The 27,271-nt window shown below is 42.3% G+C and overlaps 1 protein-coding gene across 4 annotated transcripts in view; it reads left to right on the top strand.

Annotated features, from left to right (window-relative positions):
* satb2 (SATB homeobox 2) overlaps positions 1 to 25,021 on the top strand; it is a 36,031-nt gene extending 11,010 nt beyond the window's left edge. For 2 of the 4 annotated variants that reach the window (XM_028393305.1, XM_028393306.1), the window contains exons 3-14: positions 2,541 to 2,726; positions 7,799 to 7,925; positions 8,805 to 8,928; positions 9,759 to 9,861; positions 10,182 to 10,232; positions 10,307 to 10,899; positions 11,845 to 12,057; positions 12,150 to 12,236; positions 12,931 to 13,083; positions 14,600 to 14,794; positions 22,462 to 22,668; positions 22,785 to 25,021. In XM_028393305.1, coding sequence (XP_028249106.1) covers positions 2,541 to 2,726; positions 7,799 to 7,925; positions 8,805 to 8,928; positions 9,759 to 9,861; positions 10,182 to 10,232; positions 10,307 to 10,899; positions 11,845 to 12,057; positions 12,150 to 12,236; positions 12,931 to 13,083; positions 14,600 to 14,794; positions 22,462 to 22,668; positions 22,785 to 23,279 — 2,534 coding nt within the window. In that variant the 3' untranslated portion in view covers positions 23,280 to 25,021. The remainder of the gene's footprint in view (positions 1 to 2,540; positions 2,727 to 7,798; positions 7,926 to 8,804; positions 8,929 to 9,758; positions 9,862 to 10,181; positions 10,233 to 10,306; positions 10,900 to 11,844; positions 12,058 to 12,149; positions 12,237 to 12,930; positions 13,084 to 14,599; positions 14,795 to 22,461; positions 22,669 to 22,784) is intronic. The other 2 variants (XM_028393308.1, XM_028393307.1) reach the window with 2 other exon arrangements.
* Positions 25,022 to 27,271: the final 2,250 nt, after the last annotated feature.

Below are 27,271 nucleotides of genomic sequence, written 5' to 3'. Positions count from 1 at the left end.
ACGTATTGTGTTTCTACACCTAAACCAAACAGTGATTGAAAATTAAATAATGGTCTGACAGGGACACAAAATCTAAAGTACCAACCTTTGCAACTGAACAACTGTAAGTTCAGAATTCACTGACAGGCAGCCTTTTCTGTCATTTATGTTGAATCACATCTTACCAGCCACTTACTTACTTTAGCTGGCTTGAACTCTTCCATTGGGTCTGCATGTTTTTTAGATTCAAATCATCCAGGAGAAGAAGGACATGCTTACAGGTATAAATTATTGTCAAATTATGATAAATGTTTTGAAATATTTTAGTAAAAAAGAGACTAAATGGCTGCTTGTTTTAGTGTCTTGATGTTGGTAAACTGATTTGTCTCTTTAATGGTGGTATTTTAAATCAAGCAGGATATAGATTCTACTTTTTGTAACCTTTCCACAAAATTTTGTTAGAATAAGAAAAATAAATTTTGGGTTGTGGTTTGAACAGTGCTTGGCTGCAAAGTTTGCATTTGTGAGAATGAATTTGTCTGTGGCTTCAGAAAAGACAAAGAGGTTAACAAGTCAACAAGGGGCTCATATTCAACCGCACGAGAAGAGAAGACAAGTTAAAATGTAAAGAGGGAAAAGGAGAAGGAGTAAGAGAAGATCGAGGGAGGGCCGAAATGAGGAAGTGAGGAAGGAGGACAGGGTTTCCTGTGCAGAGCGGATGGTTGGCCGTAATAATGACGGGTTGTCTTTGAAGACAGGAAACTCAACGTGTCTCCTCCAAACCACAATACTGCCACGAGGAGGGGGCCACACACACACACACACTTACATCCTCACATACACCATATGTCCACCAACTTCTACACTGCAAAGCACATATCTTATTTTAATATCCCCATTCACTCATCCTCATACATATTAGAGGGATTAGAGGTTTGAGGCAACATCACATCATCCAAACCAGATCATACAGTCAGCGGGCAAATCACAGGACACTGGATATGAGAGAAGACAGACTGACGAAAGAGTGAGATAGAGCCAGAGAGAGGAGAGAGAGAGTGCTGGTCGGAGGGAGCTGCTCTGTGTTGACAGTTATATTTCCCTGTTGGGGGAAATTCACTTACTTGAATTGGCACGGTGCTCCAGTGTGTAATTCACTCCATGAGAGCCTGGAGGACTGGGAGCAGAGTGATTAATGAGGAGGAAATAGAAATATAGGAATTGACTGATTAAAACAACAGGAGGGATGGATCGGGGTGGAGGGGGAGCTAATGCTGCGTGCACCTCCAAGTGTTTGAATGGATGAGTGTGTGTGTGTGTGTGCAGGGAAGCATGCATGTGTGTGTTTAGTATTGTGTGGTGGCCACATGGTACAACACACACTGCCCTGTATTATTAGTGCTGGGACTCTGCCTAATGCTTTCAGTCCATCATTTCTTCAGAGGGCTTTAATTAATTGCCAGTTGACAGGTGGCCCAAAACCAAAAGCCTTTTAGGAAAAAGGCTGATATTGGAAAGGAAGGAGTGATATTAGCACAGTGAGCCAACAAAGATTCCAGCTACTACTAGGTTCTGAAAATACTGAGGAGGGACGTGTCTCCATTTTGATTTGGATTGATTCTGATCAAACTAACTAAGGTTGGCTTTTCAAGTAAGATGTAAATATAAACACCAGGTGACAATAAAAACAGTATAAAATGTGCAGAATTTTTACTTCTGCTGTAACGTTGGACATCTTATGGAAGTGTGCAGGGATTGACTCACTGTTTTCTTGTCAGTTTTTGAGACTTCCACATAGTCTTTATGTCTCAGCCTTGAAAGCTGCTGCTTAGTAACCAAAACTACTGCTGTGTCCGAGATCACACTCAAGAATCTAGAATCTTCTATTATCACTATGCAAGGCACAATGAAATTCTACTCAGTATATAGGGCCCTATGGCTTTGCCTTTTTTTCTTTGCCACTAAAATGAATGGAGTTGTTCGCTCAGACATGAGCGTAGAGTGTAGTTATCATGCAGGCATAAAAAAGCATGTAAATTTGGAGTTAAGGGTCAGGGTGTGATAAGGGAAAGGGTGAAGACCTGGTTTAAAGTCAGAGTAAGGCAGGAGGTTACACATGTATTAGTTACAGCTACAGTGATTCTAATGTAACCTCACTCTTCTTTTAGCTTTAGTCTCTCTTTTGCATTTGTGTCAGCTGTTTTTATCTGTTATTGATTAAATCAGCTGCAGGTCGTTTGTATATTGGCTTTGCATGTCTGTTAGTGGAGCCATTATTGTGACAACCTATCTAATAGTCTGTTAGATTAAGCGCCTGGGAATCTGTAGAGCCTATATAGGTTTTTGCATCATTTATTTTACATTTCTGGTCAATTGCAGTTTGTTGAGAATTTAAGGTGTTGCAATATTCAACAAAACCAAAAAGGATGAAGTATTACAGGCTTTACCCACAACAAATAGAATCCACATGCTCACTGTCTACAAGGGATAAACTGTTGTGATGATAGAAAAATGAAAGCCAGGCATTAAAACATCTTGTTGTTTTCTTCCTTTTTGTCCAGGTCTGATGATTCCTGTCTTCTGTGTGGTGGAGCAGTCGGATGGAGGGATGCAGACAGACGGCTGTGAGGGGAGAGAGGAGCATGCAGAGTTTGTCCTGGTTAGGAAGGACATTCTCTTCTCTCAGCTGGTGGAGACAGCTTTACTGGCCCTCGGCTACTCGCACAGCTCAGCTGCACAAGCCCATGGTCAGTCATCGAGACAACACAAACACCTACGCACAAGACCTCACTTTATTTTCTCCAGATTTTGAAGGAGAATTTTAACTAGAGGAGACTCTCAAGCCTAGAACAACTACAACTTAGAATTCGTGACTGTATCTGAAGCCACACATCTACCTTCACATAAAAAAACTGCTGCCATGCTAATGCTAACAAATACACTGACAATGACAACAGATAAAAGCAATCAAAACAACAAAGAAACAATGTGTGTATACGCACACAATGGTGAATTATAGACGTTTTTTTATAGGTGAGTCCCTAAATCTTTTTAAGCTATAGGACTTTGTTGCTTCATACAAATAATACACTCACATGCTTTCTATCCCAGCCACTATCCTGTCTCTATGATAAACATGCTAAGCTACAACAAGCAACAATAAAGGGTTTATGCCAAAGACACCAAGCAATTAGTACCAATGATGCGGCTAAATAATCTATACTGTTATTTGAATATCTGAGGTCATCCTGCCAACCACACAGAGTCTGTCAGCGTAAACTATAGATGTTAGGGGTCAAGACAAGAATGGTCTCTAAAAGGAGGCTCTCCCTCTAATCAGCAGTCTGAGAGGAAAGCTGGATGTGAGGTGGTCTATTTAGAGCAGACACTTCACTGTAACAGTGGCAATAAGCACAAGAATGCTTCAAACACACAACTGAGGCACAGACAGAGCCTGTAAAACTCATTAAAGACACAACAAAGAGCTGGACAGGAATGTCTCCATGACAAAAATACATTGTGTGTGTGTGTGTGAGAGAGAGAATAGTATGTGTGACAATGTTTATGAAGCAGAGAAAAAGAAAAACTGTAATTTATTGTTGCACACATGGAAGTCATCTGCAACAGGACAGTGTTGTTAACTGCTGTCTTTTCTCAAGTATGCAGAGTATTCCATCTGGGGAAGTTGCTTCACATCGATATAAAATGTTACAAGCGTTAGCAACATGGATATTGCAATAGACTAAAAATTATGGGAGATCCCCATCAAACCTAAGTGTGTTGTCCTCATCAGGTGCTGTTTGAGTTTGTGTCTTGGTCTTTCGAAACCAGGAGTGTCCAGATATGCAGGAGTTTGATGTGTATTGTTGTTTGTTGCCACAGGTGATCTGAAAATACCTTAGCTGTCATCCACAATGTCACCAACAGGTTTTTTGTGAAGTGGTTTTGAAGCTTAAGTGTATGGCTTCTGGGTGTCGCCATCTTGACAGTATCTGAGACAGTGCTTTTGCACTGCACCTAGGCAGACCCTTCATTGTAGCCTACCTACTGTAGGTGACCTACACTGCTGTGAGCAGAACAGCGCAAATGTTTTTTTTTACTTATTGAACATCAAACATGACTACTGAAACTAATGAGATCAGGCAGGAGTTCAAGCCAATATTGAACAATACTTACTTTTACTGCACCAAAGACATTAGAGTACACAACCACTGGAAATACTACCAAGAGGAGCATTCACAGTTGGTTCAGTTGACTTGTAACAACATTATAGGTTAGCATGTATATATGGTAACACAAAAGCATAAATCAAGCTCACAATGCCAAAAAATGGCCCAAAGCTAGAGCTGAGAGGGCAGATGACACCTACAAGTCTACACATCTTTAAGTGTTAATAAACAAAGTTTAAAAAAAATCAGGGAAATTATCTATAGAGGCCACACCTGTTTTTGTTCCAAGCTCTGGTTATTTCTACTGACCAAGGGAAGAAAAACAAAGCACATGGCATGCCAATATTTTCAGTGCTACTGTTGTATCAGAATATTTTGTTATGGATGCAAGAAGCAGGAAATAGCATTCAAACAGATGAAAAAATCCCGAAACTGAGATGGAAGAAGCATGTATGCAGTGTCACACAGATGGAATCTGTTTCACTATTACTACCAAAAACTTTTAGGAACTTGCTTCACTGGTTATGCTGCAGATCTTTTGGTTGTAAAATTCAAAGCTGCAACTGACGGCCTGTTAGAGCAAAATAAACAACACTCAGATGCACAACATCCTACAGTGATGGCCTAAAATAGCCGACAAAACGATATGGCAAATGTTAGCTATGGTTTGCAGATGAATTAGTAGCACTTCTAGCCTCAGTGTTTTTGCCAAGTATCAGGGGAGGTCCGTGTCTGTCTGTCTCATCAGTGTGTGTGTGGAAAACAGCGAGCCACATTGGTCCCCTGTCCACATCAATGCACTCGTCTCCAAAAACACCACACCAGGGGCTTCAAAGGCTGAACGGGACATCACAGCTCGACACAAACAAAACACACACTCAGTACAGTAAACTCCATTTAACCCATGTGAGGATGCACAAGCTCACACTCGGCATGGAATAACGTGTAGTCATGCAGTATCACAAACAACACACAGACACAGACAGACAGACACACTCTCTCACACACCTCCCCCCAGCCTCTCTCAAATGAATACTTTTTTTGTTTTTTAAAACAAGCGTTTATGTTAAATGAATAATTTCTGGCTTAAATTATACATTTTTTCCCCTGCGGTCCACGACCAAAATTACACAGAGTCCCAGCTATTTTCTCCCTGTTTGAATTGTGTCCTGCATTCTTGTGTCCCAGCGGTGTATTTAAAGTCCCCGGCGAGGACCACGGCCTTTCTTTAATTAGCTTAGCCCAGTAATTAACTGGGAGATATTGTTTATTTCAATTATAAGGGTTTGAAGGCTTTTATAGAATGGATGGGCGCAGACCTGTACTTTACGGCTTTAGTCAGCGAACAGTTAACAGTGGTCAGCAACAGGGGGAGAGACAGAGGGAGAGTGAGCATTGTTGCAGTGCCACGTCTAACAGGCCACAAAGGGTCATTGCTGCAGATCAGCAGTGTAGCGGACATCTGAGTTAAGACTGGTTGTGGTTCTGACTACATTCGCTTCGTAAACACTTAATATAAAGAAGAAATGCTGACTTACTTAACTGGCAAGTCTACATCTACATAATAGTTATAATGAAGTCAAAACTGTGGGAGGCTGAGATATTGTTTTCTAACATATTTGCCTTCATTTAAAAACTGTTAGTGGAAAGAGACAGGACGCCTTACAATGAGCTGCAGGGTGATTAACCTGCAGCAAGTGCCATAGCCTGAGTTTATGGAGCGCCTGCTCTACCTGGTGAACTCTCTGACACTGCTCATTTGTAAGATGCAGAGAAGAATTTCCACAATGCAACTGAACTGAACTTCTTCATTCAAACAAGCTTCATTCAGCATTGACTGAAAAGGAAAGATATACATTTTTCTATGTTTATTACATAACTTCAGGTTCTATGTGGTTTTTCTGCCGCATGTACATCGCACCCCTTTTCAGTGGGTTTACACAGCTTATACACACTAATTGCAGAGTAGTATACAAGTGTAATGGAGAAATTTAGGAAGCAGCCATTGGAGGAGTTATAGTATGCCTGCCATGACAGCATGACAGATCTTCATCAGGAGGAGTTTCTCAGGGTGTTTTGCTGGATGATAGGGATGAGTCAGGCACACAGGGTTTTCCTCAGTGTGTGCCAGGGGTGGGAACCTGGAAGCAGTCTGTAAGAAGCTGTGCATGCGTGTGCAGGCTGCTGTGACCATTAAGACTTATTGTAGGATGGGACAATGGGATTACTGTGTGTACACGTGTGTGTGTGAACACACAGTCACCCATGCGTGCGGGCCTGTGCAAGTGTCGAGCAGAAGACTCACAGACATCAGTGTGTGTTTGTGTGTGCGACTTGCGTTTGTGCGGATGGGCACACTCAGACATGAGCCAAGCCACCAGCCGGCCACATTAAAGCACGTCTCTGGGAGGTGGAATTTTAATGTGGAAATGGGAACAATGATTTCTACTTTTAAATGTGGACAAGAAGCAGAGCCCATTGAATAGCAGACCAAAAAATGATGGATCAATTATTAATGCATTTATCATCACACTGTGAGAGTGTGTGTTTGCATGCGAGCCAGTACATGTCCATTTCTCTGTGTGCTGTCATGTGTCCTCTGTGAGTTTGTGTTTGTTTGCTTATTCAGCCGTTTGCTTCCACCCAGCTTAGCATTAGTGAAATTGTTGTCTTATTTTCAGATGTCCGGATGCTGCATTCTGAAGGAGAAACAGTTTCTGTGTATGTGTGTATGGAAAACCACGACAGAGGATGACTGACTGGATGTTTTTTACAACAGCGTATTAGGGGCATCCTCCCTCAAAAATTTACAATTTTAATGCCAGAGAACTAAAGTTGTTTTTTGTGCATTTATGATTCAAAATCTTGGAAAAAGGTGCATTTTCTTCCTTGTAAATATTATTATAAGAAGAATATATAGTATATATCTTATACTATATATGTGTACGCTGTCTGTTGTTTGAGTGATATATTTTTCTACTTGTAAAAAAAATTAAAAGATTGACTTAACAGGTATAAAACAAGGGTCTGACTCTATTCAGGCTCTTGAATTTCTGTGGTGGTCTTTGGTTCCCTGAAGCGCTTTAGTCTCCTCTGTTCATAGTGCTTTAATGATGCTCCCTCTCTATGACCAAATAATTAGGAACACATCCTGGCCTGAGTGGAATCAAAGATATAACTGAGCTGTAAACAAAGTGAAAGAAGGAGAAAGGAGGAGGAAATGAAGAGATATGAAGAAGGAGGGTGGGTGGGTGGGGGGTGGGCAAGGGGACAGAAAGAGAGAGGAGAGACTTCTCAGGACCCGTCTGGATCTCATTTAGGGGATAGTAATGCGATTAGCTTTGTTTAGTTTTCACAGCTCCAGCCAGTCCCCATGAAAAAAACCCTCTGACTGCGTGTGTGTCTGTGTGTAAGGATGAAGTGCTTGTGCCTGTTATGTTGGGTGCTTGCATGTTCTTCTTTTTCAACAGGGTGTGATTGTACAATGAAATAACAATAAATTCATTAATAAAAAACTTTTTTCCTGTTTCTGACATTAAGGGAAATTTGGTGGGTCAAGAAAAAACAGTCCAATAGCAGATATGGATGTCTCAAAATACAAATAAAATTTCTGTCTAAAAACTATAAAACTCTCCTGTGTCTCCATCCAGGTATCATCAAGGTGGGCAGATGGAACCCTTTGCCTATCCACTTTCTGACGGATGCTCCAGAAGCGACCGTGGCCGACATGCTGATGGAAGTCTACCACATGGTCACACTACGGATTCAACTACAGAGGTCTGGGTCATTCAGTTGTTAAATTTCAAGTAAAACTGTGTGTGGTATAACAGAATAAAAACAAAAATCTGTGTGGATTCTTTGGCCACAGTGGGTGTTTTATGCATCCATTGCCTGTGGTTACATTGACTCACACACTGGGTCCACTGGGCAGCTGATGTCATTGCTGCTGATTGCAGCTGAAGAACTTAGCATATCTATCAAATTTGAAAGCAGCAATACTGAAACACTAAAGCTCCAGTTAAACAATCCAATGGGGATTTATCTATTATCTGTCTCCGTCAGGGAGCGTCTGCATGCCAAGAATGCAGAGTTCCTTAGAAAAAAAGAGACTTGATGGACAGATAAAAACAGATAAACTCCAGATGAGAGTTATTGTTATTGTTTTGACACATACTAACCAGGTTTGTTTACATGTTTATTTGAGTATCCACAGTGATGCCGGTGACATAGCTTTGTGCTCAAAGTTGAAATGGTTTATTTGAGAATAAAAATAAACAGGATAATAAACCAGAAAGAGAGATGTGGGGTTAACACACACACAGCATCACAGGTTTACCTAATTCCCTTCCTCTTAGAGACAGCCAGAAGAAGCCTCTCTCTGTTTTCTTGGTAACACGTTGACTACTCACTCTCGTGTGATTGATTGAGGGACTACAGCTGCAACACAGCTAGTAAAAAAATCTGCTAGAAGTGCTCAGAGTGGCTGAACAAAAAGGCAGAATACCAATACCAAAAAAGGCAGAATTACAAATAAATGAAAATACTGGGCACTCTGATGTTCCTTAAAGCTAAGAAAAAACGATGTTTACTTGCCTTGATATATCAATTTATTACATAAACCTGTAAAGCTTAATGTATGTCTTTGCTTTGTTGTAGTTTTTCAAAGCTGGAGGATCTGCCTTGTGAACAGTGGAACCACGCGACTGTCAGGAATGCTCTCAAAGAGCTGCTGAAGGAAATGAACCAAAGTACTCTGGCCAAAGAGTGTCCTCTGTCACAGGTATGAACATCAGCTCGCAGCACCTCAACCTCACCGTCACACCAAAGTCTTCACAATCCTTATACAGTACCATGCCTTCAATTTTCAACAAGCTGGGTCGATCTTCCCAGTTACCTTGATTAAGATTTTCAGTCATCCAGGTCATATTCGTAGAGGCGATTGAAACAAGGCATCTGGACTTATAGAGTTCAATCGCCTCTATCTTTCCAGCTACGAGAGTTAAAACAAAACGGTGACAAACTCCACATAAGCAGGGAGGATATCCCCCTAAACACACTGCACCATTACAACACCTTGTAGACATGCTTTCATACCATCACACTTCTTCTTCATTGGTTAGCCAGTGACGTGCCCTGGCCAAAGCTTAAAGCCACCTCCTTGAGATCCTTCGAGGACAATTAAAAATGTAGAAACAATCCTACTTGCATTGTTCTGCAACATTTTAATCAACTCCACCCAACAAAATGAAGCACCACCTCCTCAATCATGTTAAGCTCAACAGCTGCATGTTTAGTCCTGTATCTTGGTCTCATAATCACTTGTGTGTGAGACGTGTTTGCATATTGTGTTTAAATGGATATCGGGGGGGGGGGGGGGGGGGTGTTGATCGCTGCATCAATTGCAAGCATATGTGTGTGTGGCTGGAGATTCCCTTTCTGCACTGTACTGGCTCGAGTTTCCATGGGTGGCTTCCAGTCATGATTAATGTTTGTCTATTTCCATTGTGTGTATGTGTGTGTAGTGTTCGTGTTTATGTGTGCATACCATGTGGTTGTTGCGTGAGTCTAAGCATTTCATATTATGTTGGTTATTAATTATCCCCCCCCCAGAGTATGATTTCCTCCATCGTGAATAGCTCCTACTATGCCAACGTCTCTACTGCCAAATGTCAAGAGTTCGGACGCTGGTACAAGAAGTACAAGAAAATCAAAGGTGAGGATATCTAACTTTTGTGAATGAAGTCAACTAACAATATAATATATTTTTACAGATTGCCAGTTAAAATGATTAAATGAGCACTCTGCTAATGTTGCATTGCAAATTTGTGGTATAGGATAAGCAGAACCAGACATGTCATCTGTTTTTATAGCCTCTGTCTTATCGAATACTGAGACCTGCATTTTGCACAATGCAACTCTAAAAAACTTCCACACACATACAGAACTGCTCTCTGATTGGCTGCCATACCTGTGGTTGTTTTGGTGATGCATTTTTCCCCATCTGACTGATGTTGTGTTTGTTTGGTTGAGCAGTAGATTACCTGGAGAAGATGTGGTCTGGACGAGACGCTGCTGACATTAAAAGTAAGTAACGCAATCAATCTTCTCACACTGCGGTCAAGCAAGCATGTTTTTTAAACCACATTTCTCCTCTGCAGTTGAGAGAGACAACATGGCAGACTTCTGTGTTCTGGGTCCGAGACCTCCTCCTCATTTGGCTGGCCTGGCTCAGCTCAGTCACCTGGGAGCCGGCAGTCCCCTCCTCAAAGCAGGATCAGGAGATCCACAGGCACCCTCTCAGCCATCGCAGCAGCCTCCTCCTCCCCAGCAGCAGCCCTCGCCTCATGGCCCCCTCCACCACAGCCCTCCTCTCCGTACAGGGCAGGTGCCACCTCCACCCCCACCACCTCCGCCTGGTGCCCTGCAGCCCCTGCTGGGGCCAGGTGGGCTGCTCTCCCCACAGCTCTCTCCGCAGCTGGTGCGCCAACAGCTCGCCATGGCCCACCTCATCAACCAGCAGCTAGCTGTAAGCCGCCTGCTGGCCCACCAGCACCCACAAGCCCTCAACCAGCAGTTCCTCAATCACCCGCCCATCCCTCGGGGCTCGTCCAAGACTGGGGGCGACCATCCGGGGAGCAACCCCTCGGCTGCTGAGGTCTCCTCTGAAATCTACCAGCAGGTCAGAGACGAGCTGAAGAGAGCTAGTGTCTCCCAGGCCGTGTTCGCCCGTGTGGCTTTCAACCGCACTCAGGTAGGAACACAGGATAGATTAGCAGACAGTGAAGATGTGGAAAAATTTAGGAGGTGAGAAGGCGGGCAGTGATGCATTAAGAACAGGAAAAGATGAGCAATAAGTTTAAGATTAAAAATCTAAAAAATAAATTTGTTTCTGTCAGGTGAGACCAACACTTCTCAGATTTAACAGCTTATAGTTCTCATTCTGTCGAACACATCAGGTGAGCAGAGGTAATTGCTGCATTTGATAGAAATAAACGGTGGCTAACGTCACTGATAGACTGTAATTTTTCACACCAAGTTTGGCTCATTTTGCGGTCACCCACCTCATGGTATTTTCAGTGGGATTAGCAGAAGCAAGTGGGGTTGCTTGCTGGGTCATTGAGTCTCCTTCCCCACCCTCTCAGCAGCACAAACACCTGATGCATTCAGGCTGTGCTAAACTGGTTACTACATGCCCCATTAGATCAATGTAATGGGAGGTGGCTCATAGGCCTACTGGTCCTGATGCCAGGTGTGGAGTTTTGTGTGTCTTTGTAGAGTAAAGCATCAAACTGATATGCAAATACTGTTGATCTAAAGGTTTTCTCCGTTTTTTGTAACAAAATGCGGCAACAGCCTCACCCAAATTTTAAGTGGTGGTGGAATGTATTTCAGTAAATGTATTAAAATTAAAGGTTCGTTACTGATAACTGCGTGACATGAAAACAATACAGTGGTTGTGGTGAAAAATATTGATTTAGATTTTGGATTTTGGTTAGATTTCCAATCAATAGTACATGACGTCTTCACAAATGATCAGAGAAGTTAAAAAAAAGTCCAACCATTCTTCCTGTTTCTACAGCTTCTCGCTGTGATGAACAATCTTTGACAACTTCTACTATCAGTTTCAACCTTACAGAAAAGCTGACATCTCATTTGCTTTCAAGCTTCACAGTGTAAATGTGTTTGTGTTGGTCAGGGTTTGCTATCAGAGATCCTGAGGAAGGAGGAGGACCCTCGCACTGCCTCTCAGTCTCTGCTGGTCAACCTTAAGGCCATGCAGAATTTCCTCAACCTGCCTGAGAGTGAGCGAGACCGGATCTACCAGGAGGAGAGAGAACGAACCATGAACCCCTCAGTGGGCCTTCCTGCCTCCAACTCATCCAACCATGGAGCGCCACGCCTAACACAGGTTAGTGTGCACTTTCACAGAGAGAAAACAGTGTAATTCTGTGTAATCCCTGTATCACATGCCATGTGTGGTGTGTGTGTGTGTGTGCATAGAAAGTGTGGGAGAGGAGCTTGGATGAGCAGATAACCTCTGATACCTGGGCCTCCATTTGGAAGAACAAGACTAAGATCTCTAACTCTGTGAGTAATCTACAGTCTATAACAAGACATTTCATCTTAACAAATTCCATTTATAATGGAGAAACTGCTTCAAAGCTATCGTAGGAGCACATTGTAAACATAAAGGACATTATACAGTATTCGGAAATTTCCTTCCATGTGCACATAACAATTTAGCAACGTCACTGATAAGACGTTCCCTCTGATGTCAGGGCAAATGCCCATTGAAGGCTGTGTGCTGTTCTTATTATGGCTATGTAAAATTATCTCAGCATCGTTTACACTGAGGGAATGTAAGCTAGCTGGTCTGAACATGTCTTGTGGATGACTTCAAACACTGTGTATACAAGCTTGCTGAGAGCCAATACATGCTCATTCAAACAGAAACAACAAGACAAAAGACAAAAGAGGAGGACTTAATGACTTTGATCTGTAAACACAGTTCATGTGGAGACGTGCGCTGCAGATGTGCAGCTGATGCTCATACAGGGAAACACTGCATGTCTAGCATGTCTGCCACTTGGCCTGATCGTCAGCTGATAACCTCATGTGCACACACTACATTTGCTTTTGCGCAAATGACAATCTTTAAGCAATGAATGGTAGGCCTGTAAGATGTTTCCTGTTCCTGTTATCTGATTTCTTCAAACAACATAAAGTCTCCCTTTTTTAAAATCTTGTACTCACGGTGTCATGTGTTGATGGTTTCTTCCAGCCAAAGCCGTCTGGTCCCACCCCTGATCTTCCTCTGAAGCTGGAGTCACTGGTCAACATAACATCAGGCATCTATGATGAAATTCAGCAGGAGATGAAGAGAGCCAAGGTGTCCCAGGCTCTGTTCGCAAAGGTGGCCGCCAACAAGAGCCAGGTGAGGGAGCCACTGTAGGAAAAAGGCCAGGAGTGTTAGACCCAGTTTCACATAGACAGTGCAACACAGTGTCAGCTCCATAATTGGTGTGTGTACCAATTCTTTTTTCTTTCTTTTTTTCAATTAAATTATTAAAATAAATTATTATATTATTATTATTATTATATGTTTCTGTAAATCTGTCCTGCAGTTCTGAATATAAAGTCCTGCACCTTCCTGTGCTCCACCGGTCCTTCTTTTGGAAATATTCTTAATATTTTTTGATGCTTTGAATCATGCCATTTTGAATTGAGCCCATATTGGCAGAATAAGTATTAAAAACCATGAAAATCCATCGCACCTTGTCATGTTCAGAGGTGCAGCTATGAGAAAGGAATCACTAGGAGCATTAATTGGTTATATCACTCCTGTCATTTTTGGGTGTGTAGTCTTTATAGTTATGTACTTTCACATTGTCATATTTAAACAGTTATACCACAAATTCATAACAGAATTCAAACAAGATGAAGAAAAATATGTGTCTCATCTCTTATTGTACCTTTAGATTATTATCTATATTAATCAATGATTATTTCACTCCAGGCTTTCAGCATTTATATTACATTACAATTGAATTTTGAAAAGTGAGGTGCTAGAGCTAATTTGACTAACAAGCTAACAGCTGCATGAACAACTAAAAGAAAAATGGTGGCCCCTCTAATTTCATTAAATTTCTGCATATCAGCCACAATGAGGAAGGAGGAGGATAATAAGATTGATGCATGATTTGCACTACAGAAAAATACAAATGTAATATCCTAATGCTATTACCTCTAATCTAATAAATGCTACAGTAATGAAATAGGTTTTCTTTGTTTCTTTATAGTAAATAGCATTCTAATTAAAAGACCTCAAAGAGATGTTAACACACCTTAAACTGTTATTTTTACCCCCCAAAATTCATGCAGTAGGTCTATTGCAGCCATGACTGGATACATGAAAGAAAAAAACCAAGGGCAAAAAAACAGACTAAATTACAGAGAAACTTTGTGTCAAAGAGAGGTAATATCAGAGTGTGATGTGTGGACAGCAATGTATACAGTACGTGCGGGCCTTTGTGTGTTTGTGTGCTGAGCGAGGTCCCCCAGGTTGGAGGGCCTGGGGGTGGCTGAGGGTCACGGCTCAGTGCACCCATCTGCTGCAGCTGGCCACAAGAATTGAGAGCGTAGAAGAGAGCGATGATCAGGCTATTAGTGGCGCATGCTGCCCGAGGTGGCTGGTTGAACACAACAGCTGGTGTCACAAACTGAACCAGTCTAGCAGATATAATTGAATCTTCTTCATCTCTCCTCCCCCATCTTTCTTTTGCTCATACATCCTGCACGCTTACAACTTTAACAACTTTTGTGCTGAATATAAATCTATTGATTTTATGGCTTTCACCTCTGTTTGCTGCCTGGTGATAAGAAGAAAAGCACTCCATTTGTCCTTCCACCCTTTAAAAACCCCTTACCTTCTTCTTCTGTCCCTTCTTCAGGGCTGGCTGTGTGAGCTGCTGCGATGGAAGGAAAACCCAAGCCCGGAGAACCGCACTTTGTGGGAGAATCTGTGCACCATCCGGAGGTTCCTCACTCTTCCGCAAGCTGACAGAGACCTCGCATATGAGGAGGAGTCCAGGCACCATCACTCTGAGAGGCTCCACACTGTCCTCCACCTGCCACAGGACACACCGGTGAGTGTTAACATGCACACCTTACAGAAGGTCACATCTGGATTAAACTTCAGTGTTTTTACAGCTTTGGGCAGAACAATGCTAGCTGCTTGTTTCAAGTCTCTTTATATTAAAATTACAGGAATAAAGTTACTTATCTTAAATCTTGAGGTATTTCTTAAAAATATGTCAACTTTATCTGAATACAGCCCTATCCCAAGGACACACAGCATGCACACACAGTCATCAATGACAGCTATAACAGAGCTCACTTCCAAAACGATGAAACTGGATGTGTCCAGCTTCCACGACCACATCTGTCGTTATTATTTACTCATTATTTTTAAGTATGTACAGTGCTGTTTGATCTTGTTGTGAGTGCACATGTGTTTGTGTGTCCCTGCGTGCCCCAGTGGAACGAAGAGTAAACAGTGTTGCTGGGTGGTGTGGCACTGGAGGAAATGCCCCATTAGTTCCTGGGGAGGGAGGCAGAGGCTGGAGGAGGGTTGAGGGAGACGTGATCAATGTAGGAAACACAGTGATGTGTCAGCTTCTTTCATTACTGTAATCCTGACACTCTGATACAGAAAATGAAACATTGCTGTGTGCTCTTAACCTCCTTTGTTGCAAGTTTCTCTTCTAGCACACAGACACACCACCTCTATAACAAACCAACTTTAACCATTTAAAACAACTACTCAAGTGACTGAGGATGTTAAACAGCTAGCAAGTAGCAGTTAGCACATCTGTAGAGAACTGCTACTATGTAAGGAGAAGTTGCTTCTCGCAACCTCATCGTTGGAGGACACTGATTTGTCCACAACACCCGTGGTTTTTATTATGGAGGTCTATGTGGACTTGTTTTGTTTTTGCTTAAGTGGCCTTTCCAGGATCTGTGCACCAGGATTGGTGCTTATATTTGGTGCTATTTTGGTGGTCCTGATAAATATTAAGAAAAAAACGAAGGAACCATCGATAGATTAAAATATACCTGCTTAGTGACTTGGCTATTAGGCAGATTTTGTCAAACAGAGCCTTATCAGTACTGCCTCACTGTAAACCGGTCAAAGGTCAAGGTCAGACACACAATCTGGATCCACTGCTTGGCTTGAGCCCAGTTCCTCTGGGTGAGAGATAATCTGTCTAACCACCAGCCCCCCACTGCAAAGCTATTATATACCACATATAGTACATACCATATGCCATAAATCAGAAACAGGCAAATACTCCAACTTCAATCTCGACATGAGTCCTACATGGGCTTCTCCTCAGCTCCACCCACCTCCACTCGTCCCATTCAGAGTTCTGTTGGGAAGACGGAGGAGGAAGCTGTGGTGGCACCATTAACACATTCCTCTGCTCCTCTCAGCAAAGTCTAAAAATAAAGATCACCCTCATAACGCCCATGCTGTAACCCCCTCCACCCCTCCACCACACCACCACGACCTCCAGAGACACAGGGAGATGAACTGCAGTTAAACACTGCTGATTTATTAATGGGAAATGAGGTGTGTGTGTATAAATACATGTGTGTTCATGCCCCCCCGTCCTCTCCTCCATCACAAATGAAGCCTCCACCAACCTCAGGCTCCAGCCAGCCTGCCACCACAGACCACACATGTGTCCCATCTGCCACACATACACACTCACACTGATAGTTGGTAATGTGAGAACTCTTTTGTGTTTGGACAATAAGAGGGTCTCTAAAACTGTAACAACCGACCACAGAAAACACATGAAAAATGAATGTGGTGCTGCCCTCTGAGGCGGCGCTGTACAGTAAAGCCACACACAAGGGATGTGTGTGCATGTGTATGTTTGTACTGGACTATATGTACAGTAGCGTGAGCCGTTCCTGCATGTTAGGGGCTCTGGGAAATCTCTGGCTGTGTCACAGTGTGTCTACTAAGTCTGCAGGTGCTGTGTGTGTGTGTGTGTGTGTGTGTGAGAGAGAGAGAGAGCATGTCAGTAGCATCACATTTCTTCCTGACTGACATGGCCCCGCCGCTCGCTCCACAGCTCTCCCTCTGCTTTGGCAGTTAAGTGCGTCCCACAGCTAATTTGGCAAAGTCTGCCCTTATAAATAATTTCTTTATTGTTTTTGCTAAATTGATTTCTGCAGCACGTGGGTTTGTGTGTGTGTGTGACCGCTAACCATGGCCGAGACCCCAGGAGTGGTGGACTAGAACAAGAAGTAACAAGCACTGTGCCCTTCCTCCACTCTCTTAGTGTCTTACTTGAACCAAAAACAAATCACTCATCTGCCTTTTTTAAGTGATTATCAATCTGCCAATGACGCTTCTATCTTTTATCCATTTCAGTATATGTCATCATGTGTCCGACATATATAAGAAATTTATTACACTGGGATCTTTCATGTAAATACAGTTAATTATAGATGACTTGTCTAATCATAGAGTGACGGGCTATTTAATTCTTTTGAGAGAAACGCCTTTCCCAGCTTGAAAATTCACAGGAATGCAGTGACATCTGGGGTTTCCACCAACTCTTATAAACTCAGCAAACATTTGAAAGCACACAGCATTCTGTCAATACATGCAACAACTTCACACACATTTAAGATGGCACAGGCACAGGCAGCTTGAATATAACTGTTTAAAACACAGGTCAGGCGTCTACAGTGTTCAAAAACAATAATAAACAAAAAAACTGGTCATGAGGTCTGGGTAGTGACCGAAAGAATGAGATCGCGAATACAAGCGGCTCATTCTGGGTGCTTCCTTGGAGACAAAGTAAGGCCCTTGGTCACCCAAAAGGAGCTCAGAGTAGAGCCACTGCTCCTCCACATCGAGAGAAGCTAGCGGTGGCTCGGGCATCTGTATTGAATGCTCCCTGGACACCTCCCTGCCCACCGGGTCGGAGGTAAGTCTGCTTAGACTGCTGCCCCCACGACCCAACCCCGGATGAACGGCTTGAAGATGGATGGATTATAAACTGATTTTTTGTTCTTAGTATGCCTCCATTGGAGAACACCGATTGCACATTCCTCGTAACGTAATGTCAGTCTTCATTACATCTGAAATGTTTCTATACTGCACACCCTTATTTTGTAATACACATTCTATATATATAGAAGACAGTCCTGATGACATCATCAGGCATTATTTTCTCTGAGTTGGGAAAGTTCCCATGAGAACCATTACACTTTGTTTTCACCAGCTGAACAGAACTGCCCATTATGAGTAAACTGACCACAGCGGGTAAAAACATTAGACCCTTTAAAAGATCCAAAATAAAAACCAGTACCTTCACCCCTTGCAATAAAATGGCTATTTTGATTGGTTTCATATACATAAAAGATGGTCAGAAATAACATGAACTACAATAATAACCATGCAAGGTCTAAGGACAGCAGCTTGTTATTAGATTCCAAAAGATGGGATAGTTGAAAAATACTGCGATTATCCTCAAGTGTGTATCCATACATACCTGAAAGTCACCATAAAAAGCACTCTTTATACATGTTTTAGGGGTGTTTGCTGAAATCAACAGGTGTTTAACGACATTACTGAGACATGGCAAGTACATTTTCTCCTAAGATTGTTGAAAAATACTACATGTAAGCAGATATAAACACCCTCAAAAGTGACCCAATACATACAGGTCCCTTGATGATTAAAAATCATCCATCCATCAATCCAATAAACCACAATAGTAATGTGAATTCTCTCCAACTGCAAAAGTAACACTGAATGTTAATCATATCAACATTATGCAAAGGCTAAGATATTTGTCAATAAACAGCTCTTCTCCTTAGAATATATATTAACACAATAGTGTTACAGTTTTATCTACTTACTGCTAGAAGTGTTACAAACGATTACACTTTTGAGAGAAAGAAGCACTCTCCCCCCTCTCTCTCTCTCTCTCTCTCTTTGTATCCTGGTGGCCTGTTATTCACTGTTGCAGGGTGGAGTTTGGGCTTTTGGCAAGCCACAATTAAGTTAATTGTTTAATTGCAGATAAATGGAATGAATACCACACACAGTTTGAATGAAAAAAAGATGCAACAATGCAAGTACGTGCATATTAACACACATACACACACAACCACAGCACACACACTCCCCCTCAACAACATTACGTGTGTACAGTTTTTCATCAAAGAAACATTATTTTTTGTGCCGTGACTCATCTACTCCATTAGCCTGGATCCAGTCTTCATGAACCACACAGACACACACACACACTTATTCAAACACAGGCGAGACAGACAGACAGACAGACAGATGGAGGGAATGGGGAAAATAAAATGAAAAAAAAAAACACTGATTAACAGGAAAGGTGAAGTCATGCAAAAAACTAACAGAAAAGTGATTTTTCCTTCATTACATATTTATCTCTGTGTTAATGGTGTCTCTGGTGATCACACACGCAACCAAAAAAACACAGACAGAAAGAGAGAGAGAGAGAGTTAGAGGTCCTGGAGGACCAGAGCTCATTAAGGAGAAGATGAATATTTCATGTCCTATAATTCTTTCATAGTTCTGCGTCGTAATTTGCCTTGATTTACGTTTGAAAGAAAACTTTTTCATTTTACTGCAGTGCACTCACGACAACGCTGCCAGGAGAGAGAGACACAGACACAGAGAGAGAGGGGTGAGAAATTTCGTTTTTCAGGAATATTGAATCATGCCACGAGAAGAGCTGGTCTGGCTGCAGGGCCCCAGCATTCGTGGTTTTGGTAGAGCAGGGCTGTATTGTGTCGCTCTGAAGTGACATGAATGACATATAGTCTCTTCCAACGTGTAAAGGTCAAAATTAAACTGCAGGGGAAAGAAGGGGGGTTGCGTGTTGTGTGTTGCGGATGAGTTGATTAGACTGTAAGCTTCCATTACATCCAATAATTGTACAGAATGTTCAGTAAAAACTCCTAAATTAGCATAAATTTGTAGCTTCAGTGTTTTTAATAATGTACTTTGTTATTTCACTTACGACAAAGTTGTTCACTTAAATCATACAGAGGTAAAAAACTGTGATTATAATCATCACTTGATCTTTTCAGATAAAGTTCCTGTAGGTCACGTTTTAACCATACCAGCAATCCATCCCTGACCTTTGCCATGTGGTTATAAAACCCAAAACATGATCTTTCCCTGAACTTAACTGGGATGTTTTTTTCCTTAAACCAAACCCAAGCTTAACCTTAGAGGTGGCTGGGTACATGAGTCATTTTTGTTACCATCAGACATTTTTAAAAGCAAAGAAAAAAGAGGCTGGTGGGTCTAAAAGATCAAAAAATGGTCATGCGGGCAGTTTTTTTTTTTTTGGCAGCCCATCCTTAGCATAAAACGCAATAAGAGGTCAATATTTCCAGGCCCTGAAATGACCACTGTGTACATGTCTACAGCCCACTTGTGGTTGTATCTAAATAGTGCATGTCGTAAGTGTTGCTGGGGGGCGGTACTTGTCATCGTGGTCATGGAAAATGGCGGCAACAGATGGGAAGATTTTATCACATAAAAAGTGTTTAATGTTGTGAATGTGTGTGTTTTAAGCCATGATCTTTACCTAAATGTAATCATATTTTTAACTCCAACTGTGAGTGAAACTTAAACGGAAGTGACTCACAACTGTGCCACACTCCCGTCCAACTTGTTGTCACATTTGAAACATTCTGGGCTGGTTTGCAGGAGGGTCAGAAAAAGTTTGTGGAGTTTTTCAGTATTTAATTACGTTATATATGCTATAACAAGCAGATAGGTTTAATGACTTTCACCTGGATTCTCACACACAAAAATTGCTGATCTGTCTGCAGTGAGGAGACACTGATCCCTCTTAGTCATCTTACAAGCATTAAAAAATGCTCCAAGTATAAGAAGGCGAAAAGCAAATTACATTCCAAGTAAAAAGATATTATCGATGGAGGTATAGTGCTTGTGACAGGGACACAGGCGGAGCTCAAAAAGCATGAGGCACAGAGACGTAAGAGAAGGTGTAAATAGTGTGGAGTTACAGCGGGAGGGACAGTAAGCGAGGTGGAGTGGAGGGGAAGAAGAAATGAATGAAGGGCGGTGGAGGTGGGGGGGCTCCTGGCATCCATGACTTCAGGGTTGATTTGGACGTGGAGTCATGCTGGCTTGGCAGTGGCCCACTTCATTAGTGTCCTGATGTATTAGGAGTGAGTAGAGAGAAAGAGGGGGGGTGAGAGAAGGAAAAGAAAATGTTGAGGTAAGAGAAAGATGGTGGCCACTTTCAGATAGAGACATCGATGACCTTTGAAGGAGCCGACCAGTCCTCTGTGCATTTGGCTCTGCTCTCTAACATCATCATTAGTGCGTGAGGGAAACCAGGCCCCACCGTTGATACATGCACATGTGTGCAGCCATTGATCCAAGACTCCTCGCTGTCAGCTCAAATAATCATGGGTATGATGAAGGTCTGTGAGTGAGGGGAGGTTTCACAGCCCCCCTCCATGATTTACCTTTAATGTAGCTATTAAGTGTCTCAGTGAGTTTGTGTGGGAGATGTTTGTGGCTGTGTGGTCCTCATTAGGGTAAGGATAAATATATCAGTTTTCTGGCCTGTTTCTCCATTTCTCAGTTGCTGGTTTCCCCTCAGTCTTTTCTCAATATCTAAAACCATCACTTTGCATAAAAGAAATAGAAGAAGAAGATTTGGGGAGAGAGGGACAGGGAAAAAAAGACAAAAAAGGAAAAACCTTGTGAATTCCTGTAAATTGGTCATTCCCTCCCCCCAGAAAATAAAACCCCTGCAAATGAAATTGTAGCAATTTCATGGTCTGGCCTGTCCTCAATATTATTTAAGTAATACCCTGTTATTATTGAAGAGAGGGAGAGAAAAGCGAATGACTATTATCTTTATGTGGGTCCTTTAATTTTAATGCACCACAGATTTATAGCTGGGCATTCCAGTGGCGAGGCCCCTCCCTGCTCTTAAAGCAAGCAGGCGGGACACGACCACAACGCTCTCACAACAGCCACTACCTTCTTACAAACAACCAAAGTCCCCACTTTCCCTCCCAACACTTCACTCTGCTGTCAAACAGCCTTCAAACTGAACCTGACAGCCAAAGGGTTCCGGTCTGTCAGAGAGGGCTTCACCCATCACAACATTTACACCTCCTTCTCACATGTTTTCTAAGAGATGACTGAATAATCAAGCCAAACTTTTTTTTTACATGAACTTACTGTGCTGCTTGAAAAATTGGAAACCCTCTAAATTTGTTAGCATAAATGATTCAGAGATAGACGTCGTTGCTAAATTTACTAATCAAGACAAGATATCTTAAGTTAAGTTTTGAATGGGCTGGTTAAATAGTGATTAAAGTGTCGTAAGTTTGTAAATAAGAGACTTCCTGGCAGACAGGTGGTTGGCGTTTTACTAGATCTAATCTTACACACACATTAGGTCAAAGGTATACTGGACACATAGCGGTCTAAATGCCAGCGTTGGATCAGGTTAATAGACTGTGACATTGTGTGGGCTGTGAAACACTTGTTCTCACTCTGCAGCTCTGGCTACTGTGTACCAGAGCAGGGGGCAGGTTACTGGTTGTTTTATTAAATGTTGCATCATACTAGGTTACTGTCAGCTGAAAATTAGACTTTCTTCAGTATCTTAAGTATGATGAAGATGTTTTACATCAAAATAAATGGGTTACTGCCTGCAGTCTTGATCAGGGGTCACTGTGCCCCATTAATCAGCTCTTCTGTTTATCTCGTCAGGCACTTCACAGGCCACCACCAGCCCCGATGAAGGAGCACCACCTGTCCCCAATGCGTGATGAGCCGTTATCAACACCGGTCAATGAGGAGAGGTCACAGAATGTGGGAGCAGCAGCTGCAGGCGGCTGTCCACCTGGGACTGTTAGCAGCACCGGGACCAGCAAAAAGCCACGGTCACGTACCAAGGTAGACTTTGTTAGTTTTTTTCCTTTCATTCTGTGCTTTGGTATTTGGTCCATTTTTCTCTTAATTCACATTCTGAAATATCTTTTATCCCTAAACTCTGTCTCTGTATAATCTAGATTTCTCTAGAGGCACTGGGTATCCTACAGAGCTTCATCCAGGATGTTGGCCTTTACCCAGACCAGGAGGCCATCCACACCTTGTCTGCACAACTTGACCTTCCCAAACACACCATCATAAAGTTCTTCCAGAACCAGCGCTACCACGTTAAGCACCACGGCCGCCTCAAGGACCTAGGTGAAGGAGCTGCTGCCAGTGGAGGGGTTGATGTCAGCGAATACAGAGAGGAGGAGCTACTTTCGGGCTCAGAAGACCCAGAGTCCAGTGAGGATGGAGCTGAGGAGATCTACCAGACCACAGAGGGGAACGGTGTGAGCACTGGAGGTCTGAATCAGTCCCAGGCCTCCTCCACCTCCAACTCCAGCCATTCGTCCTCAGGAGCCAATGTGGCTCAAGAGGACGGTAAGGACATGGGGCAAACCCGTCTTAGTGGGCCTCTGGCCCCCGGAAGCTCCTCATCCAGCCCTAGAGAGCAGGCTGACTACCAAAGGTAGAGACTGACAAACAGAGAGGAGAGGCCAGAGGGAAAAGAAACAAGAAAACATACAAGGACTGGTCATGAATCGATGGAGGATAGCATAGAAGCTGCATGACAACTGGATGTCTATGCAGGCACATTAACCTAGAAACCATTAGGCTAAAATACTGTACCAGACAATCGCAGATTGGTGGAGTGAAATTACCTCAGTAAGACAGCAGGTTTGCAGTGTGCTGTGACACAGCAGTAGTTGTATAACTGTGAAAGAAAGTTTTCCCAGAAATAACAAATAATTCACCCCAGATTTTCACTTTGCTGCTCATGCCTCCAACAGAAACCGTCACACAACTTTCTAATCAGAATGAAAAGACACTTTGAGGTGCCAGGATGTTCCTGGTCCTCCTCTCTCCTCTCGTCTGAGCACAGTCACACAGGACACATACACTATACATGCTGGCCTGAAGTTGCCCTAAACAGCGACTAGAGTACGGCCTTTATAGACCTCTTAAAATCCTCAGGACACACAATGACATTTGCTTTTATCTGCCTGAGAATGTTGCCTAGATGGCACTCTCTGCCTCTGCCTCATAATCACCACAGTCCTACTCTAGCACTTACTCTTCACAGAGACACTGATCATTTGTGGATGTGCTGTCCTCCCTTTGTCTGTCCCCTCAAACTGTGAGGTTTAAAAAAGTGAGCGGGGCACTGGACAGTCTGGCAGGAGGAGGAGGAGCAGACCAGCATTGAGAGGATGTGGCGAGAAGGGACACTCGAGACTGGAAACCCATGACAAAAAATTGTCAAAAAAGGAACAACAGAGCAGAGATTCAGCAAGCAAACAATCAGTCACTTTATGTGGTGGTCCACCCCTTTCACTCTTTTTCTCCCTCTCTCTCCCCCCATCCTTCCCTCTCTCTAAATGGTGCCCACAGTCTTGTGTTTCACCACACCTACCCGCACTTAAACTTCACCAACCCTATTTATTGCTATCTTTATCCATGATTATTATTATCATTATTGTTATTATTGTTGTTATTATGGTTAGAATTGCTGTCATTGCGTGCTATTTTTAGTTTTTATTTCCATGGTTTTAAATATTGGTTTGCAAAACTGGGCGGTGAAACAAGAGACATTAAAAGCACTCTGCCCTGAGAGCAAAAGGAGCTCAGAGTGAAAAAGAAAATAAAAAGAAGCAGTTACTGAGTGTTATTGCGTAAAAAAAATGTCCTGTCATGTTGTATTATTCCTTTTTTATAGTCCTGTTTCCCAAAAATATTAGGAGAAGAGGAATAGATAATTCAGAAAGCAGAAATGTGCTTTTTTTGCTGCAGTTGATGACAATCTACTTTTTTGAGCCATTAAAGAAATGTGGCAGGTTTGACTCTGTTCTTCACTTCTAATGTCTGTAAATACCCAACATGGGATAAATTGTTATTGATATACTTTTATTTTGCTGAGTGACCTTAAGTGTTTGAGCCAGCGCTTTTTTCCATTGTTCCAGGTGATTTCAATCACAGACTATTTAATAAGATTTCAGACTTTTACTCTGTTCAGTGTCTGGTGCAGTTGTGTAACTATAAAGTATGTCTGACAATATACCTGAGCACGGACAGTGTCCTGATCGGCTGCTACACTCAAACAGATGACCTGCCTTTTTAATTATGACATCGATCACTCCGTATGATAATATTGTGCTTTTCTGTATGACAGGAATCAGGGTTAGACTCCAATGCAGTTCCAATGAAATCTTAGTTCATCCAGTGTTGAAGTGAATTAAAATTTGTGAATTCAAAGATTTGTCTGTTTTTGTCCTAACCTTATTTTACATTTTATAGCTCCTCACACACCCACAGATACACATGTACTGTCTCTAGCAGAAAGCTAATCAGTTAAAGGTCTGTGTAAAACCACAGGACCTAAGGGTTTACCAACATAAAACAGTCAGCACTTTCAGAGTGCCTGCCGCTCTGATGTCCCACAACATTACAGTTGCTGGAATAAAAGCAATGATCCTGCCTCACTGTCACTAGTGCATCCTTCAATATATAAAACAAGACCACTTGGAAACTGGCCCTAGAACACATACTCTACAGTGTTTCAGATAGATACATGGGTTCTTTGTAAAGCTGCCACAATTTGAAAAATCTTTAGATGTTGTATGGTCAGTTATTACTAAAGCTGCTGTTATGTGTTGTATACTAGCACAGCTTAGGTGGCCAGTATAGCCTCAAACTTATCCGACAATATTTCAAATTTGTGATATTTATTTATTTATGATTATATAGAAAACAAATACTGAAGAATGATTTTATCTAAGATTCCAGCTTAGCAGGCATCAGCATTTATTGGTGTCGGGAAGAGTTCTTCCACACAAACACATGGCAGACAAAGGTGAACTAAGGATCCTTAAGTAAAGACAACTCTAATAGTTGTCTAATAATGTTTTTACAGCACCTAAGCTGATATGGACAGGGAAGCACACACAGTATAGGGAGGAGGGAAAAGAAGGGAATGTGGCTGTTAATACTGCCCTACGTGTACTAAATTATCCTCAGAGGCTCATCAATTCACTGCAACAAGCTAGCTAATTCTAATGCTGCTAAATAATTGAACCAGATCAAATTGTTTTGCAACTCAACAGCCTCATGCACACAAGCACACATTTCAATTACTATTGGTCTATATGCTGTAATAGAGAGCTAAAAAGGGACCCAGTCATGTGACTTAAACTTGTTACATACTCCACTAGAACAGAGAAATATATTGGTGGTACTGAGGGTGCAGAACAAAAACAAAATTCGTTTCGGCCCGGACTTTTCATAATTCACGAAAAAACGTGTGTACAGACCTCCTCATTCAGTCCTCCCACTGTAGTGCACACACACAGGTTTTGATGTTACGCTGCTGAATGGCAGAAGCAGCAGCTTAGGAGAAAGATGTTGCTACTATTTGGAATTTCTCAGTTTTTCTTGTTTCCCAAATATCTCCGCTTCAAACATTTACCTAAACTGCTGCTTCTGCCGACGCTCAGCAGTGAAGCGTCAGAACCTGTATGCGTGTGTGCGCACGATATGCGCTGCACGCTGCAGTGGGAGAGCCATATGAGGACTACACACGTGTTTCTCGTAAAGTATGATAAGTTTGTTATTGTTCTTGCCACCTCTGGGACACGAACAGATTTCTCTGTTCTCTGGATATGTAACAAGCTCTACAAAGCACTTTAATTTGATTTTTTACAGCAAGGGGACAGCACAGAAAAGTAATAACCGAATTAATCGTCACAAGTAAAATTAGTTAGAGGGTCTAAATGTCGGTTTCGATATATTTTCGGTTAATTGCCCAGCCCTACTATACAGACAAAAGTGAATCAAGATTGAGGAAAATTGAGTAGCCATAGTACAGTAGTACAGGCTACCTAAGCACACACACACAATCTTCCTCCCTAATGAGTTTCAGGTTTGATGAGGTGTGTCAGGCCTGAACAATCTTGGTGTTTAACCTGCCACTATGGGTTGGGTCAAGCATTATGTGTGCAGCCTGTTGGGCTCCTTCAGTAAACAATAGAACCTAAGTGTTGCTGATGAGATGGAGGATCAAGGTCTTCTTGAGATAGCGTTTCCACTCAGCTTGTCTTCTTTGAGTGAAGACAATCAGCTCATGCTGTGACTCAGCCTCTGTGGGATAATTATACCTGCTGAGATGCACCAGCGTCTTTCCACGCCTCCCTCAGAATAGCCTCTCCACCCGCCTCTCGGGAACTGAGCTGACCATGCTTCCTGAGGAGCGATAGACAAAAGCTTTTTCAGAGTGGCTGTTCAAGTTCTCTTCAGCGCTCGTTTTGTATAGTTGATATTTTCATTATTCAGAAAATAGAACCTACTTATTTCTTCACTGCAGTATGAATCACTGCTCTGAGTGTTTATGTTTAGCTGTCCAACTCACCCTTGGAATGACTTGTTTGATGAAGTTCAAAGGCTTCCAGACTATTTCACAGCGCCTCGTATT

Source organism: Parambassis ranga, chromosome 21 (genome assembly GCF_900634625.1).
Source record: "Parambassis ranga chromosome 21, fParRan2.1, whole genome shotgun sequence".
Taxonomy (NCBI): Eukaryota; Metazoa; Chordata; class Actinopteri; family Ambassidae; genus Parambassis; species Parambassis ranga.
The sequence above is the reverse complement of the archived record's forward strand: the minus strand, read 5'-3'. Positions and strand labels throughout refer to the sequence as shown.